The sequence below is a fragment of the Cricetulus griseus genome, chromosome 2 (assembly GCF_003668045.3).
Source record: "Cricetulus griseus strain 17A/GY chromosome 2, alternate assembly CriGri-PICRH-1.0, whole genome shotgun sequence".
Taxonomy (NCBI): Eukaryota; Metazoa; Chordata; class Mammalia; order Rodentia; family Cricetidae; genus Cricetulus; species Cricetulus griseus.
In genome coordinates, this window is record NC_048595.1 from 210,067,259 (window position 1) to 210,086,661 (window position 19,403).

At 39.4% G+C, this 19,403-nt stretch overlaps 1 protein-coding gene across 1 annotated transcript; it reads right to left on the bottom strand.

Moving 5' to 3' along the window:
• Positions 1-8,083: 8,083 nt before the first annotated feature.
• LOC118238182 (pescadillo homolog) lies at positions 8,084-17,816 on the bottom strand. Its single transcript, XM_035438741.1, has 4 exons — positions 17,625-17,816; positions 9,547-9,626; positions 8,416-8,480; positions 8,084-8,305 (listed from the first exon to the last, which is right to left on the bottom strand). The coding sequence occupies exons 1-4, from the start codon at positions 17,814-17,816 to the stop codon at positions 8,178-8,180; spliced, it is 465 nt and encodes a 154-aa protein (XP_035294632.1). The 3' UTR covers positions 8,084-8,177.
• Between the last annotated feature and the right edge of the window lie 1,587 nt (positions 17,817-19,403).

Sequence of the window (19,403 nt, forward strand, 5' to 3'; positions counted from 1 at the left end):
TTAATATATATTTGGTAAGACTGACTATTGTTAAATATCTGTGTCAGCTACTTATACAAATGAGTATGTTTTTTATCAGTCTATTTACTTGGTTTTCTTTTCTAAATTGTATAAATTAATTCTATCATTTCTTCAAACTGTCATACATTAACTTCCTTAGGAAAATTCATTGTCTTAGTTTCTTTTCAAGTTGCTGTGATAAAATACCCTCACAGAAGTTTTTTTTTTTTTTTTTTTTTTTTTTTTCCTAGCCAATAGTTACAAGGGTCAGTCCATCATAATGGGGGAGTCAAAACAACAGTAATTTGAAGCAATTGGTTTTATTATATCTAAAATCAGGATGCAAAGAGGAAATGGATGCATGATACTACACACTTCCCTTTCTCCACTTGTACAATCCAGAAACCCATCAAGAAATAGTGCCACCAACAGTCAGTATGCGTTCCTATCTCCATTATCATATGAATGATAATATTTCATAGGTATGTCCAGAGGCCTTTCTCCTAGTTTATTGTAGATTCTGTAAAGCTGAATATATTTATCAATTCAGTAGACAGGGTTGGATAGGATATTCATTAAACATTATCCTTTATGTTCCCACTCAACATCTTCATAATATCAATAACCTTCACATATCCTTATTTGCTTGTTTGTTGTTCATATCATTTTCTCTCTTACTTCTGCCACTTGTCAGATTGACAACTTGCTTTGTATCCTGACTAGTACATTCACAGCAATCTGATCTCATTTTCATGCTTAGATTAGAATTATTTCTATTGTTATAGTATCTATAATCCTAATGCTTTTCTTCTAAGTCTATAGTCTCTGTGAAGATTACCTTTATAGCATATTTCCTTTTCTATCACTTCAATTTGTTCTAAGATTAAACTCTATCCAAAAGTTCATCTTCTTTCATTATTCTATTGTTTTCTAGACATAATCTGAAGTACAATATTTACATGAGCTAGTGAGTTACTTTAATGTATCACATCCATGGCTTATATTTATACTGTTGTAGAAACAATGAAATTATACTATGAGAAAATTCAGGAATTATTGAAATATATGTGAGATGGTTTATTTAGATTTACAGGGCAGTGATTTTTTTACAGCTGGGAATTAAAGTTTTCTAGATTAAACTGGCAGGCTCGCATCCTGTGGTCATTTTTGACAATTTGTATGTGCATAGAAACTAGGAGTCACCTCTTAAAAATATTAGTCCTGAGAAATACACTGTATTCTATCGCCTGTAATTACAATGAATTATTACATTTAGTAACATTGGAAAATGATAAAAATGTTCTATGGCTCCTGTCCCTAGAGCACTGCCCTTCCCACATCCATACAGCCTGATAATAAAATGGCAAATGGCTTATTTGCTTTTTGGTTTGTGTAGGTGCTAGCAGAGTTGACACACTCTTGAATTTCATCTATTTTCAATCAAATGCTCTCTATAAACTTCTCTCTCAGCTGCCTGAGCCCATTACTAAGTTATATATTCCCTTTTCATTGCTCTATCACAGTGCTATAGATTTGAATGACATGAGTCATATGTGGTTCTGCTTATGAAAGGCTCTATAGCAACTTAAGATATTGTTTTCAGATTCGACTGCATTGTGCAACTCATACTCTTGACTCACAAAAGTACACCTTAGGTAGATAATGACATATTTGCATAGTAAACAGCCAATACAAAATATTCTTACACACAGTAATTGAATGACTGCAAGTTGAAGATAATTTTCTTATTATTATTCTCGAACAGTTTAGTACTACAGAAAACCTGCACATTTCCAGTATGAAGTCGGTTTCATTGAATTTTTTCCTGTGACATCTGGTTATTTAATCTTATGCCAACATTGTGTCTGTAAAGCATATTTTTGCAGCTATGCCCACTCAGCTTTTAGACTATTGATGTTTTCATAGAGAACAGTGCATGTGTGTCAAATTATATGCATTGATCTATGTTTGTTTGTTAATACATACACTTGTTTAGTTACTATTATGGCTAGTCTGATTGTGGACTTAGAAACACAGGGATAAAAGGAAAATATATGCTTCTTTTTGGTATACATTCCACTGTTGAGTGAAGACTATTTGAATTGAAAATGCATTGAAATCAATGTTTCTATAAATGTGAGTTATCTTTTTGCATTTTAGTATCAAATGGAAGTAATAGAATCTACACTTATAACAGAAAATCCCAGTTTTCAACAAGAATAAATCTTTTTAAACAACATTTTGTCATTTTTTTTGTGTTTAAAAATGACTTTTCTATATACTCCAAGATTTCTACCTATTAAAGAAATGTTGTCAAAAAAGACATCATTTTTTGTTCTAGCCTATTAAAAATTATGTATTAAGTTTTTAAATAAAATATTTTATCTGATTAATTTTTGTGCCATTTTCCAGTATTGACTGTCTCCACCCATTCTATGCAATGTTTAAAATAAAGACACAATTTAAGTAGATTTAGCAGGGTTAGTATTGGCATTTATTTGTTCTTGTCAAAACTATCAAGGAGTAGTAATACATAAATGAAATATCACTATTGTTCACATTCTGTGTTGCAAACTAGAGGCAGACATCCAGAGCGATAAACATGTATTTGAGAGAATGTTAGCATGAAGATGCACATTTAACAAAATGTATGTTGAACACTCAGAGATGGCTGCAAATAAAAATGATCACCTTGAACCACTTTCATTAGGGACTGCAGAGGCCCCAGACCTCCCTAGAATGTCACTTATATCACATGGGTGCTTAGTCTGAAAAATATCACATTTGCCAGCCAAGATCTTTGTTAAAGACCATATCGCTGACAACAGAAGAAGGCCTGAGTTCACACTATGGACTTCTCTATTGAAGGCTCAGTATTGAAGCATGCACAAGGAAAAAAATCAAGCTGACATAGACCTGGATTTGAATCTGGTTTTGTGATGGTCGGAAGGTTAATCTTTTTCCAATTCATTCATGTACTCTGCATTTCCATGTGTTTAGGCATCCTAAATGTTTATGCTTTCTTGAAAGATTTAATAAGATGGTATGGGGAGTTGGGGAGTTGCAATAGTAACTAATAACGAAGGACATGTCATTGTATAACCTCATTACATTTCATAGATGACATTATTTTTATGTCAGAATAGGAAGAAGCATAACAATATTACAAAGTGTGTTGACCCATAAAAGGGCATCATAAGAGCTGCAGACCTTGCACAAGCACCTGTCATCTCCATGACAAAGTATCTGGCAAAGTATCTTGCAACTCTTTGATTTGTCTCAGGCTTTCAGAAGATAAATTTCTCATCTTGGGGTTAGGTGCATGGAGAAGCATCATTTCATATGGTGGAAAAGAAGCAGAGAGGAAAGAGGACCAGACTTACAGCTTAATATAGCCTTCAAATTCAGATTTCCAGCAATGCACTTCTACCAGGACATTTATTATTAAGCATTTGTACCATTTCAAAAAGTTACCAAAAACGGGACAAAACTTCAAAACCACAAATAGGGTATATTTCACACTGAAACTTCACATATTTTGTTTCCCTATTGACTGTGACTTGATTGAATTGAAGAGGAGATGTCTCTCTCATTCTCTTTGTCTTTATATGTGAGTCCCTTTTTCCTTGATGAAGAAGGGAAAACCACGGGGTTCTATTACAGTCTATATGAAATTTTATTGCTTAGGGAATAAACATGCAGAATGAAGGAGTCCCAATCAGCGTCTTTTCCTTCTAGATTTCCACATAAAATCCCTCACTGTATCTGCAAACTGAGTCATGTGTGCTATTGCACATATTTCTGCTTGTGTGCTCAGCAATATGTGCAAACTCTAGTCAGATTAAAGGGGCTTTTCCCTGCTTGTCATGCACATGTTCTGTATTCATATGAAAATTCCTGCTGCTTCTTTCCTTGAATCAATCGAGGATATTTTCCCATGTATTTTAAGTATATTAGCAACATTATTTTATATAAATGTGCCAATGATAGAGCAGTTTTATAAGTCACAGGAACACCTGTATTTAACTCTTGAAAGTCCCTTCACCTCCCTGCACTGGTTTTCTCCTTCAGCCACTGTTGAATGGAGAACCTGTTGATTCTTTTGGAAACAGCTTTTGCAATTTCTTAAGTTATTAAAATTTTCTTGTGAGATATGTTTAATTTACTTATGAAGGTTAAGTGATGGATAGAGTTTGAAATGCTACCTGTATTTTCTTAATGTATCCTCTGATACTGTCTCTGGAAACCTGAAGAGCTACCTGAGCTACCTGATCCTAGAACTTCAGTTCTAGAATCTGTCTTTAAAATGGAAATAGAATAGAAATATGCATAGTAGGGAAACATTAGCTATAACATATTTGATAACTGATGCAATGCATCTGTTTTGTACATACAAGAGACGGATCCTCTGTCTCTCTCTCTCTCTCTCTCTCTGTCTCTCTCTCTCTGTGTGTGTGTGTGTGTGTGTGTCTGTGTGTGTGTGTATTCAAAGATAGAAAGGCTACCTGTATTCTAGTGAAAATATATGCTTTGAACTTTACATGTAGATTTATAATTATGGAATTGACCATGCTACCTGTGAATACACTGAAATAATGAACAGAAAATTAGAAGGAAAAGGCAATCTGTGCATGGAAGGTACAATTCAATTTGGGAACAATAATTTAACAAGGATACCCCCTGACCTGTGAAGTCTTATTTTTTCTTTTAAATTCTCCTGATTCAGGAAAAGTTGCTCCTTAATCTGAATTTAGTTGTGTTCCCTGGTCATATCTACCTCCTGAGAGACATAACAAAAATATCAATAGCAATTTTGTCAGCCTCTGTCAAGTGACTTAATATTCCTTGTTTCTCTTAGAAACACACACACACACACACACACACACACACACACACACACACAGAGAGAGAGAGAGAGAGAGAGAGAGAGAGAGAGAGAGAGAGAGAGAGAGAGAGAGAGAGAGAGAGAGAGAGAGAGAGAGAGAAACTATTAAGGAACAATATCATGTACCTTTAGTACCTGTATACTTGGCACTAAGTTCTTGTTTTGTGAATTCAGAATAGGAAAGGAAATGAACGCTGAAGGTTGAAAAAATGAAGACTGCATATCAAGGTTGACTTGATATACATCTGTAAATGATGCTAAGTATGCATAGGCTGAGAGAGAATGGGAGACATTGGAAAATAGCTTGAGTGAAAAACCTAAAAGAGGACATGATGATAAAAATGTGGAAAACTGATTGACCTCTGTCATGGCCTGATGTGTCTCAGCCCCAAACTATGGAAGCCACAAGGTTCAGCCTGAGTGGGGGAGCATGGACTTGGAAACTCCTAGCCAATGGCAATAAAGACCAGACACAGGCATCTTGCCATCTTTAGAGAGCTCTCAGTTCCATGCTGCAAAACTGGAGTCTTCTTTTATCGGCATCTTCCTGGCTGTTTCCTAACCATGCTTCCCTGATCCTGAGACCTCTTTCATCTTCCTAGACCCTATTCAGCAGATCTCTCTCAACTGGTAGACCAATACCTCCTAAACTCTCTGTCCTCACTTGTCCTACCCCTAGCCCTCCAGCCCTCTGCCCTGGTGCAGGCCTATTCAAATACTTAGTTCTGTAGAGATGCAAACCAGGAGGCATTCTCCACTGGGGCTATCGTATTCAATAGCAGATTAGCTAGCATCTGCAATACAATTGTAGACCTGAGCTCCTGGTTACTGGAACTGGAGGTTTTTTGGATGCCAAACACTTTCTAATAGAATCATTCTTGGCTCCTGACAGATCTCATAGGTGTTGGTAAAAAAACAAAAAACAAAAAACAAAAACAAACAAACAAAAAAAAAACTCCACTATGTTGCATAAGTTAGATGGAACTAAATATGTCCAAAATAATTGAGAGTATCAAAGAAAAGTCCAGAGAAGGGAGTTATTTTTCAAAGTCATAGAGTGAATTAGTACAGTTATAAGTAATAAATCCTTTTAACCTATGTCTCCCATTTAAAACTCTGTATATGTGTGCATATAGTGTGAGTGTGGGTGTCTTAATGCATGTGAATGTGAACATGTGTGTGCTACCATGTACCTGTGAAAGCCAGAGCCAAATGCCAGATGTCAGCCTTCATTTTCTACCTTCTTTGAGACAGAGTCTCTTGGCATTCAACACTGTGAATAACAGTTTCGCTGTCCAGGAGCTTCTGGGGACTGCCTTTCCACACTGTAGAGACATTGGAATTACTGATGTATCACACTGTGACTGACTTTTTCTAAGACTTCAGCTTTGAATGGCAAGTGTTTGCCCACTGAGCCTTCTTCCCCATTCATGCCATTTAATTCTTTATGCTGCAGAAATAAGGATCCACATAACCTGCAAAAACATTTTTTGATATAAGAAAAAAATCCACACATACATACAGGCTTACAAACAATTAGAAATTTAAAAATGAATGCTACTATCAAATGTCACCTAGACCTTGTGCAGAAGACAGAATCATTCCTGCAACTTGTGGATGAGTGTCTGAGCGTCTGAAATTTTCTGTCTACATGGCTTACACATCTCATAATTAACAAATCCCTCATACAATATATACATGTGTACTTGAGTTCCAAACACAATATTACAAAGCTACGTAAAATACATGCATTTTCAATATATACATATAAGGACCTGCACCCCTTTCGGCAGCCATAACAGCCGAACATGTGCTTGCCATAAACTTGCCTTGGTCACTTAGAGGTCAGATGCCTGTCTCGTGACAAGGAACCCATCAGAAGTTAGTCACTAGAAAGTCAGATGCCTGCCTCATGACAAGAAACCCATCAGAAGTTAGCTGGTGGCATTATGCTTTATGACTCTGAGTGTGCTTTACGGACAAGCACACAGCAATGATGCACAAAGCATAGCAACCACCCTGGGAGGGCCTATGGACCATAACAACCAGTTGACCAATCAACACAGGGCAAGCCCTCCAAGCCTGTAGGCACACCAATCGTGAGCCTGTGCGTACCCCTAGACATTCCCCTTACACTGTCCTATAAGATCTCTTTGGAGGCCCTAGGGGCCGTCTTTTCTAGCCATCCGCCATGGCGGGTGGGTGAAAGACCTGAGCTAACATGGGGTTAGCTTGTTAAATTACAATAAAGCCTCGTGCAGTTTGCAGCAAGCTCTTGAATCTGCCTGGTGATTGGGGTGACCAGATACTTGAGTTTTCGGAATCTAACATTTGGGGGCTCATCTGCGATTTGCAACCACCCTTCACCTGAGTGGATTCAATCTTGGAGGTAAGATGATTCAAGCTCTCAACTTATATGTTCAATGTTATATGTTTGCTTGTTTTTGTTGGTTTGTTGCCACTTGAATTTGCTGTTTTGTTGATATGAGCCTGCGCAGGACTCGTGATTTGTATAATTCGGACCTCAGGGGGAAATAGGCGTATTTCCAGACCCTGAAGTCCCACCCTGGGCAAAAGTCTGAGGGTTGTTTGAATCGAACCATAGGGAAAGCAGAAATGCCCAAAAATAGATGTATTTCTGGAACCCTTGGTTCCACCCAGGATGAAAGTCCAAGGGTTGTTTGTAATTTTGGTTTTGGACACCATTTCTTTGCTGAGGTTTGTGCTGTCTAATGTCTGTCCACATTTCATATTTGTGTTTTATGTTTGTTAAGCATCTCTTTCTGTCCCTATTGCCCATGTACATGGCATGCATGGATCAGGGGTCTTTTCTTGATGCTCTGAGCATGTGGCGCCACCTCAACTGTGATTGGCAGATGCACCTGGAGGATAGACTGCTGCGCTGAGGACACCCAGGAGGTACGAACGGAGGCCAAGGACTTGAATCCTCCTCAGCGGTGATTTAGCCACTAGGTTCTGCCGCCTGTCTTCCCAGCACCATTGCCTTATAAGCGGTGTGGGCGGATTGGGTTGGCGTCTGTTCTTTCCTGTCTATTCTGTGTTATCATCGTTGGTTTTCGATTCAGGATCCACCATGCCACTCCCTTTCTATCCCCACCTGCGGGGTGGGGGTGCAGTGGGCAGAATTGGTTAACAATCACATGCAGGTCCTGTGCAAATGATTTTCAGGCAATCTCACGGCGCCCTGAAGACAACCTTTTGGGGTAGAATGACCTCCCCCTCTCTACAGGACTGGCCCTCTGAGTGGACCAGCAACCTGTCCACCAGTGAATCACAAAGCTACAAACACAAGAACCCAGGCCTCACTCACCTTGTACTCTCTGAACCTGTTGACAATGGGCTCATGGAGGAGGAATTTAATGTCTTTGATAAGGTAAAATGTTCGGGCCGCCGTGGAACCCTTGCTCACTTTCTTCTTATGCTTGGGCTCCTGAAGTTGTTGACAATGGGCTCATGGAGGAGGAATTTAATGTCCTTGATAAGGTAAAATGTTCGGGCCGCCGTGGAACCCTTGTTCACTTTCTTCTTATGCTTGGGCTCATGGGGATAAATTCCTTTCAGAATGCACAGCCGCCTGGAAGATAAGCCACCTATTAAATCAGCAGAGGGGCAAAGCACTGGCCACAGTGGGCCTAGAAAGCAAGAGTGACCAGGAATCATGGGAGCCTGTACTTAGACACTGCAAGCGAGTGAGTCTGGTGGTCACAAGTTCCTAAACACCCAGTGCAAGCAGACTGTCACAAGCACTTCAGTGGAAGCAGACAGGGCACTGACAAAGGCTGGCAGACACCTAAACCAGGAAATTCAGACATACAGAAGGCATAGGGCTGAGCATTCTGGGAGACAGCCAAGAATGGCGATGAACACTTGTTCTCCTGGCACCCAGGGGGCTGAGGCAAGAGGAACCTAAGTCTGAGGCTAATCTGCACTATGGGAGTTTGTTGATCTCAAACAAACAAGTAGACAAAAATAAGCAAGGGGACACAGCTCAGTGGCAGAGTGCTTGAGTAGCATGTGTGAGGCCCTTGGTTCAGTGTCCAGCCCTGCAGAAAACAACCAAAAGAATTCTCCTCAATGGGCTGGAGAGATGGCTCAGAGGTTAAGAGCAATGGCTGTTCTTCCAGAGGTTCTGAGTTCAATTCCCAGCAACCACATGGTGGCTCACAACCATCCGTTATGATATCTGGTGTGCAGATATACATGGAAGCAGAATGTTGTATACATAATAAATAAAGAAAATCTTAAAAAAATTCTCCTCAAAACAACAAAAGCCTGTAACCACCACACCCCACACACAAATGAACACACATAGAGAGGGAAGGTCGCAGAGGTCAGCATTAGCCAGATAGAAGGACCTACAGAATACAGAGACATCTGGACTTGATTCTACAAGGAGAGCCCCCAGCTGTAGGACTCAGGAATCCTTCCGTCAGAAGGGACGTGATAAAGGGCACACATCCAGGCATCCACCAGTTCTCAGACCACACCTGGCAAAGCACAGCTCACTAGCAACGAGGTGAGGAAGAGGAGGAATATTACAGGATGGCTAGGATGCTCAAGAAAGGCTGTGTTTCCACAGTGCATTTATCTCATTACCCAGGCAACCAGAAAACCCCTATTCTGTTCTTCTCCAACCTCACCTGAAATCAGGCAGGCTCAGCTGCAGCTTCTTCCTGGCTTTGTTTCGGGTGATATAATTGGTGGCAGAGCCTCGTTCATACTTAAAACAAACAATTCTCTGTTAGTGATGACCGCAGGAAGTGACACCCTACTCTGGGAAAAATGAATTCTAGAGACAGCTAACAGTGTAGGTGTCAGAGATATATTTCTAGGATGGGGATGCCATAGGGAGTGAAATGACCTGCCCAAAGGAGCTCTGCACTGTCTTGTGTACATGCATCCACATGATGCTGGGGTCTTGAAGTGATTCCACAATTTATTTCACTAAATCTCCACAAGCATGTGGCATAAGTGCCATCAGAATGCCCATTTTTCAGAAAAGAATCAAGCTTGGTGCTGGAGAGATGACTCAGTGGTTAAGAGCACTGCTTGTTCTTCCAAAGGTCCAAAGGTCCCGAGTTCAATTCCCAGCAAACCACATGGTGGCTCACAACCATCTGTAATGAGATCTGGTGCCCTCCTCTGGCCTGCAGGCAACATGCAGACAGAACACATACACATAATAAATCATAATAAATAAATAAATCTAAAAAAAAAAAAAGAGCCAGCCACGGTGATAAACACCTATAATTCCAGTACTCCGGAAGTAAAAAACAGGAGTAACATTAGTTTCAGGCCAGCCTGTGGTACAGTGAGACCCTATCTCACCACTAACTCCAATGCTGAAAAATAAATGCTTCCCATTTTCCTGTGTCACATGTATCTCTTTTTACTGTGTGCTGCCATTTTAGACATTAAACCTGGTTCACATGGTGACCTAATTGTTTAGATTACAGGGTGTGTGTTGAACAGTACAACGCTTTACCGAATACCTTACAATGCATAAGACAAGCCCTTACCACAACAAATAATTTGGCCTCAAATGTCAAAATGGTTCTGGAACCCAATGTGAAGAGTATAATAGCTTGCTGAGACATCTCTACCTGTAACTCAAGGGCAGGTTTCCCATTTTATTTTGAGGCAAGGTCTCACTACTTAGGACTGGCTGGCCTAGAACTTCTATGTAGACCAGGCTCAAACTCATGGAGATCTATCTGCCTCCCGAGTCAGGTTTTCCTTTTTGTAGTTTGTAGCTCCCACTTACTGAATGTTTAAGAGTGTGTTAGGTTAAAAACAAATTGGGATCCTTCTTCTTCAGGGTCTAGACTGGGAAATGGATAGAACTTAAAAAACAAACATACTAAGTGAGGTAAACCAGACCAGAAAGAGGGGAATATCAGGCAATCAGTGATCAGGTAAAGGTAAATGGGACAAATGGGGAGGAGGTCCTAATTAGGGAGAGGGGAGACAGATACAGGAGTGAGGAGGGTAAAATAATAGTAAGGATGTCTGAAAAATTAATAAGGGATCATACTATTAATTATATATGAACAAAGAAACCAATAATACAGATTACGCCTGTGTATAAATATACATATATCATTGAAATGAACTTCTCTCATCTGAACTCACATCCCTAATGCAATGCTCCCTCCAAGAGTCAAAAACCACCTAACAAAAACCCCAACCCCAATGGCTGGAGAGATGGCTCAGAGGTTAAGAGCACCAACTGCTCTTCCAGAGGTCCTGAGTTCAATTCCCAGCAACCACATGGTGGCTCACAATCATGAATGAGATCTGGTGCGCTCTGCTAGCCTGCAGGGCACATGCAGGCAGAGGACTATACAAAATAAATAAAAACCCCAACCCCAGGCATGAGAAGCCATTTTGCTAAACTTAAAAACGGATACTTAAACGGCCATCTTGACTAAAGGTGACCGCATGGAAATTCGAGGTACCATCTTAGAAACAAGTTTTTCAGTTAAGATTTAAAATGTTAATGCTTCTATATATTTTACAGAAAGACATTAAGGGAATTTAAATTTCTTTTTGAAACCAGTTTTTTTAAATGTTTGTTTTTATTAATGTTTGTACTTAAAGAGCTTCAATTTAGAATTATTTTTAAGCAAAGCCTGACAATGTAAAGTTCTTGTTTTATAAAAGATGCTAATCTATTATAATATGTTACAGTTTGTGTTTTCAGAAGTTAAGTTTAGGGTGTTAGTAGCACACACCTTTAAGCTCAGGTGATGGCACACGCCTTTAATCCCAGCACTTCAGAGGCAGAAGCAGATGGATTTTTATGAGTTCAAGGCCTGCCTTGTCACAGATCGAATTCCAGGACAGGCTCCAAAGCCACAGAAAAACTCTATCTCATTTGAGCAAGCAGCTAAAATATGTACATGTAGCTACTGTTTAAGGACTATAAGGTAACCCTATGCAGTCTTAAGTTCAGCTGTGCTAAGTTTCAAATATTTCACTAAGTTAAAACCAGTTACAGTCAGGCTGGAAATTAATTACAGAAATAAGACCTTACCTAGCCACCTGTATGCTTCTTGTGTGTGTAAGGCAAGTAACTAAAACAGACAAACAGACCTCTAATGTTTCAGAGATCTTCAGAATATGGCATTTAAATTGTTATCTTTAAACTTTATAATGTCAGACAGAGTGCAAGATCCTGAGAGTGACCCAAAGTCTCCAAAGAAGATTATGAGGCACCCCAGTTCCTGCACCTGGACCAGTGAGCGAGATGCTCAGATGTGATACCTGCCGCCTGCCAGGACCTAGCCGAGACTGTACAAAGCTGCAGGACACTGGAAAATTGATTGCACCCCCTTTGCCTAGACAAAACAAGATTAGTCTTTTCCATGTCCCTCTTCCACAGAGAGGAAAAAAACCCTCTCACCTTATAGGCCTGGCAAAGATTGCTGTTCTTTGAGACAGCTGCCTCTAACAGTAATGGAGAAACTTGGGGGTGCCTAACTGTATATGGACTGGCTTCTAACTGGTTTCTGTCAATTCCTAGTAGATTCGGATAGAATATACCCTTCTCAGATCTCTGAAATATTACTGGTTGTCAGCTTGACAGCATCATTCAGTCAGATCCACTATAGACTAGTCAGTATGTTAGCTGATAAAGTAATGACTATCTACTGTTCAGGCATAAGCTCAAGGTTTTTAAGTTTATTTTGGTTGTCATCTAAGTACAAACTTAAAGGGCTTTTCATTAGGCCAAAGGCACCTCTGTCTAACCCATACCTGGCTATCTGGACAGAAGAAAAATATACATGCTTATAGCCCAAATCTGTAGTTTTTGCTAGGACTCAAAGTTATAAATATGTTCCTGCTGTTTAAACAGATATCCAGATACCTGCTTTTTCTTCTCTGTGGGCTTCAGTAAATACGTTTTAACCTCTGTTTCTAGTTTAAACATGTCTTAAACAGGTTTCTGCTTCTGGCAGACATCTGAGTATCAGTTGCTGACTACAGGCTTCTCTAAGTAGACTGAGAGACATGGACTTGCTGTGGATGTGAACCAGTCCAGCTGATGTGGACAACCCCTGTCTCTGCAAGAGTCTACGAAAAGCCCCTGATGGATTCCCCATTGCCTTAATTCCGTTTTTTGCTTTTGACTAGCATTTCAACCTTCTGGGGTCCCTAACTTCACCCTAAATTCAACAGGAAGTAGTTTGGGAAAGAATTTGCCACCCATTTTCTCTGGTTAAAATGCTAAGTCAGGAGGGACTCCCTTGCATGGGGATGCCAATATCTCTCACTCCCTGATGGGGGCACTAGAGAGACAGCAATTCCATGATTGGAATTTCCAAAAAAGAAAATGGGGAAATGAAGGGACCTGCTCCCCTTTTGGCAGCCATAACAGCCGAACATGTGCTTGCCATAAACTTGCCTTGGTCACTTAGAGGTCAGATGCCTGTATCGTGACAAGGAACCCATCAGAAGTTAGCTGGTGGCACTATGCTTTATGACTCTGGGTGTGCTTTACAGACAAGTGCACAGCAATGACGTAGAGAGCATAGCAACCACCCTGGGAGGGCCTATGGACCATAACAACCAGTTGACCAATCAACACAGGGCAAGCCCTCCAAGCCTGGAGGCACACCAATCGTAAGCCTGTGCGTACCCCTAGACATTCCCCTTACACTGTCCTATAAGATCTCTTTGGAGGCCCTAGGGGCCGTCTTTTCTAGCCATCTGCCATGGCGGGTGGGTGAAAGAACGGAGCTAACATGGGGTTAGCTTGTTAAATTACAATAAAGCCTCGTGCAGTTTGCAGCAAGCTCTCGAATCCGCCTGGTGATTGGGGTGACCACAGTCGTGGCCTGGGACCCCGGATACTTGAGTTTTCGGGGGTCTTCATATATATATATATATATATATATATATATAGAGAGAGAGAGAGAGAGAGAGATGACATCTCTTAGACACACAGAACACTTCAGAGAGCCTAAAATTTGTTCATCACTCTGGCTCATAATATGTCCCACTTTTCTCCCAATAAAACCAAATACCTCTATCCAGAATAGTATTTACTGTGTTAAATGAGACTTAGTGGAGTGTCTTATACCAATCTGTGGTGATATCTTGCTTGTACAAATAAAGCCTGTCTGAAGGTCAGAGAATGGTGTTTGCCACTAGCTAACCATAGAGGTCTGTAGGTCTGTACAGACAGACAGGAAGTGAGATAGCAGGGCAGAAACAGGATGTAAACAGGGAGAAACAGGAAGTAGCTCTCTTGTCTGCAGAGACACAAAGGAGGTAAGGTGTGGTGGCAACTTGATCTTTCTTCTCTAGGATCTCTCAGCAAACAGGAAGGACATAGCCAGCCAATCTGATTTGGATTATACTATAAAAATTTTCTACAATTTAGAGTTCTATGAACACCAGTAGTTTCTTTGAAGCCACAAAACAAAAGGGACCAAAGACCCAGTGGCAGATTGGAGTTGAATCCCTTGTATCTCCATGTAAAGGGACAAGTATAAATACACATAGAGAAGCTGAGAAGTCTGTGAGCTGGTAACCACAGGCCACCTCAGAAGTAAAACGCCCTGGGTCAGATGAATTCCCTATGAGAGCTCGATACAACCTCCTGTTTTTGTCCTATACTCTACTGGCCTTCTTAAAATATCTTACTTACCACAACCCAATCTTCTCTAGAAATATCCTTAATAATATACCAGGACTTGACCAAGACATTTCTGAAGCTGGTTAAGTAGGCAACCAAAGTTAATAATTACACACACGTTTCCTATTAATTTCTCTTTCTAAATTCCATTTCTTCATTTTAATCTCCATTAAAATAAGGCTATGAGAAAAGATTGCCCCTGAATAGTGACTATAGGCTTCACATCAGGGTTTCTCATTTACATTCAGTTGGTTATATGTTAATGACAAGTGTCTCCTCTCCATTCTTCTGAAATGAACAGTTGTCTTCCCATGTTCTCTGTGAGGCACTCTGGTAGGGATGTATGGTTGATGCTCCAGTATCTAAATCACAAGGAGATTACCCAGTCCAGAATTTGGGGCATGCAGAGTTTGATTGATTGATGAATCAATAGAAAACAAAATGGGTATGACTAGCTAAACAATTATGCTGATGGATGAAAGGAGGGAAACTAAAACTAATTAGTACATGCATTATCGTTGCCTTTTCTGCAGTAATTCTCCCTGTTCTGTTTACCCTCACCCCCTGTGGAATGTTGTGCTTGAGATCATAAATCTGTACCCTCTCTGCCTCCCATGTGAGCTCTTTCCTGTCTTATGTCCTGTGGTACCTCCTGTGTCTACTTGGGGTTTGAATTCTTAAAAGATCATGTAAACAGTCTCCTGTAGCCTTCTGCCTGCTAGAGCCAAAGGCTTTGTCAGCGACCAGCTAGCAGTAGCAGCTCACTGCTAGGCTGTGTTTTTGCAAGTACAAGACAGAAAATCCATGTAATTACTTCTGACGCTCAAGAAGCTGTGCTGCCTGACTGAGTAGCATGTGGATGAAGCAGTTTGTCAGACCTCTGCTGACTAATTCCCCACTCCACCTGTGATAGTGTGTAAGTGTCTAGTGTGCTGGGTGGTTGGTGTGAGCACAATTGTGTTTGTAATTCTCACAGGCAGGACTACCAATATTTAACTTGAGTACTCTAAGCCTATCCTGATTTGGTGACAATCTCAACAGGCTTCACTGCCATTCAGGAGCAACCTGGAATTTAGAAAACATAATCATACATCATGGGGAATGCAAACCTAATCCAATGTGGAAGCCATGAAGCTGTCATTCATTGCTATAGCTTAGAAACAAAGTGATGTCACAGAAATTCATTCCCAGGCAAATTCAACATATCCCTTATGGAAGGGAACCCAGGTTGTCTGAAAGCCAAGAGTACCTAATTGGTTCTGATAACCCTGGGCCTTGGAGGAGGTAAACATGATGATGCAGCTACTTTCAGATTGTGTCAAGTCAATCTAAATATTCAGAAATATCTTCAAGGGAACAGCTAACATACCTTCCCAGTCAAAATTCTATATGCCTCATGCCCTACAGTAGGTATGAGTGCACCACACACAAAATACTGAGTTTACTTAACATGTAACATTTCTGTGTGATAAAAAATATTAGCAGCATTATGCTAGTTCTGGAGTCTGAACTTTGTAGAGGGCAAAGTCATGTTGAATGTCAAATAATTATACGTGAATAAATGGAAGTTCTATGAGTTAAGAGAGTGGGATGACCCAGGTTGTCCTCCTCTTGCCATAATAAAATTCTCCAACTTTTTCTAAGAAGTGAATTTCAATGCTCTCTGATGAGTGGTGATACAATAATTCAATGTCTATGTTTTTGTGTAGTTATGTGGATAGGGTATATTTAAATTATACTTTTTCCAATGCAACATTTCTATGTCCAGTAACGCAACACCAAGCCCATCAGAAGACACAGTTGATATTTGCTACATATAAAACTAAATGAGACAGTTGAACACTCTAAGTCACTGAATTTTCATAAGTAAAAGAAGACCACTAATACTCTACCAGGATGTAGCACAGATGACTTGTATAAAATAGACACAAAATTCTTTATGCATGTCATGACTTCCTTTTGTATTTTCTTGAAGTAAAGACATTAAGACTGTCAGAGACAAAGGACAAGAAGTCTACTGGGAGATCCTAAACATAATAAGGAAGGTACTACAATATGACCTCAATAATATGGCTGCCTAAACAAGACCTGACCAAGGACAACTTAAATAGACATGCTAATATGGGAAGAGGAAATTTTCTGCAGTCCTACCACTACACAAAAAACTACAGGCAACTAATAACTGTTAAGATAGAAAGAGCTAGGCATTCTGAGGGATGATGCCTTAATTGGTTATTCAATACGAAGTTGTCACTCTTGATAAATGAACTCAGCAGGTTGCATTTGTATGCTTATGCATATATGTGCATAAATTTATTCATGTACATATATGTATAAATTTATAAGTGTATACATATAGGTCTAAATATATAAATGCAACTTGCTATCTCTCTCTCTCTCTCTATATATATATATATATATCTGTGTGTGTGTGTGTGTGTGTGTGTGTGTGTGTGTGTGTGTGATAACAATAATCCAAGCAAAGAACCATAACAAGGGGGTATGGGAGGGATTTGTTGGAGAGGACACTAAAGTGGTAGAATGGAGGAAAGAAAAAGAGAAAATGGTCTAATTACATTTTAATGTAAAGAAATGAAGATTGTATTTAAAATATTAAAAAGTGAAAGGACCTACAAATTCCTTCATGGACTAACATCCTTCATGTGAATCACTCAAAGGTAGGCCTGAGTTTATAGTTAGTTCCTTGAAATGGGCCTATTGCCCAGGACTTGGATTCAGGGAGTTAGGAATACTCAAAATCTTAATAAGCTAAGAAAGTGACAAGATTTACAAGCCCCTCTCCAAAGATATAAGAGCATAAAACAATTGCAGAGAAGAGTCTTCCTAAAACTGGGCAGGGATACACACTATGTCAGGTGTCACCCATGCTAGGGTGGGCTTTTTGGTTATGTATCTGCCATTTGTGATCCATGTCTGTGTAAGTGTTCCCTAACCCATTCTCCCCATGAAGTTATAAGGGAGGATTCACAGATTTTGAATGAAGGAGGGGAAATGGCAAGACAATTAAGCTCATATGTCATTAAAACTAGGTCTCTTTGTAGCTTGATATCTCACTTCAACAACCTGTAAGAGTCCCAGTGGGAATCCATGAACCAGGCACATGAAGTAAGGGGAAGTCAATGGAATACTTGCTGCCAGTCCAGCTCCAATGGAAATCTTGGCTACAAATCCAAGCTGGGAGCTCTGCTTTTCATCTATTCCTTTCTCAACTGTCTTAACTGATTTAGGATCATCTGCTGAACACATCTATGCTAAGGAGTGGTTGGAGAGTAGAGAGGGAATATTTTCATTTGAATAATGGCAGTCTTAAATTACAAAGGTGAGTCAGTATGAGTGACATTTAAAACATCAGGGAAGAGAAATCTCTGGCTGCTTTTGAGGACATAAGAAATAACTGCTATACTGCTAAGCATCACACACCCTTCATGATGCCTGCTATATCATTGATAATGGGCAAAGAGCATGTTTTATTATCTCTTGGAACACTGGATCTGCTCACACATTACATGAGTGGAAACACTTACTTGCTTCATATTATTCCTTTGATAAGTTTCACTTTTTGTTAATTTTATTTAGAAATTACAAAATAATTTTTTCATATATAGCATTACTGGAGATAGAAGCAACTATAAGTAGCAACCCAGGTCCTTGCGATCATTGTTGATCTGCCTGTGAGTGTTTGTCAACTGAATTGTGTATGACTTATGAACAGCACCATGAAATTTCAAGAGCCAATAAAGGTAACGTTGAATAATTAATAAATAATAATTCTGTGGTCACTACATCTTATCACAAAGATGTTTCTGAACAAGTTTCCAAATAGTCTTTACAATTCTACATACTGCCCTTACTTTTTTGGGGGAATCCAATCCACACAAGTACTTGTAAATTTATACAACAAACTTTTTATAACAGTTTCTTCCAGTTGACTCCAGTATCTAATTGAAACAAATATTTTCAGTAGGGATGCTTTTTCTTCTAAACCTTTGTGTTTATAGTACAAATGGCTGGGCTTTAGGATTCCTTTAAACCCCAAGGATGGAGACCTGACCTGCTATTGATGTCTCTATATAAGAAGTTCAGGTAACATTTTGATTACCTTCACTGTGGGTACATGGAATTCAACTATCAGCAGACACTGAAGCTGCCAGCACATTGAACTTGGCCTTTATGTATTGTAAATACAAGAAATACATCTCAAATTTAACACATTGCCCACTTTTGTGATTTTGTTACAGTGGCATGATGGGCCAAGGCAAGGGCCAAAAAATACTTAGGATTAAGATTAACCTTTAACCACCTAAACATCTAGAATTTTTTTTTTAATTCAAGAAGAACTGAACAGTATGTGTGTTCTCATTTTTCATCTTTGTCTAAGAGGTATCAGTGGAGCTTTGTTCCAGGGAAACAGTTTATATAAACCTTTTGTGTTTCTTTATCAATGTTTAAGTTTTACTTACAGTATGGAAAAAATACCTGAAAATATTAATTATGGCTATGTAAAGAATATGTGATTTATTGAGAATTTATGTAAAGAGAAAAAAGCAAGAAGTAGGTTGATAGAAGAAAATTGCTAGCATAAACTTCAATAAAAATCTTCTGCCCATGCACTCAAAGTACTACTCTGGGATCTATGGATGGCCTTATAGAGAAATGGAACAGCAGTCATAACTTCTGTGTTAAAGGAATATGAGTTGATGATAAAGGATGCTAAGAAATATAGTGACCAAGGAGGTATGCAATGATAGAATAAAAAATGAGAGAAATACCAAGAGTAAAAGACAATAACTGTTAAATTAAAAAACAGTCTTAAGATTTATATTTTTAAAGTCC

Bases quoted from the DNA above. Each gene is read 5' to 3' on its own strand.
- LOC118238182 (XM_035438741.1), bottom strand. From the start codon at position 17,816: ATGTGTTCAGCAGATGATCCTAAATCAGTTAAGACAGTTGAGAAAGGA. The intron at 8,481-9,546 runs GTGAGGTTGGAG...CTTATCTTCCAG, and splicing joins CTGAGCCTGCCTGATTTCAG to GCGGCTGTGCATTCTGAAAG. The intron at 8,306-8,415 runs GTTCCACGGCGG...AAGTGAGCAAGG, and splicing joins TAAGAAGAAAGTGAACAAGG to GTTCCACGGCGGCCCGAACA.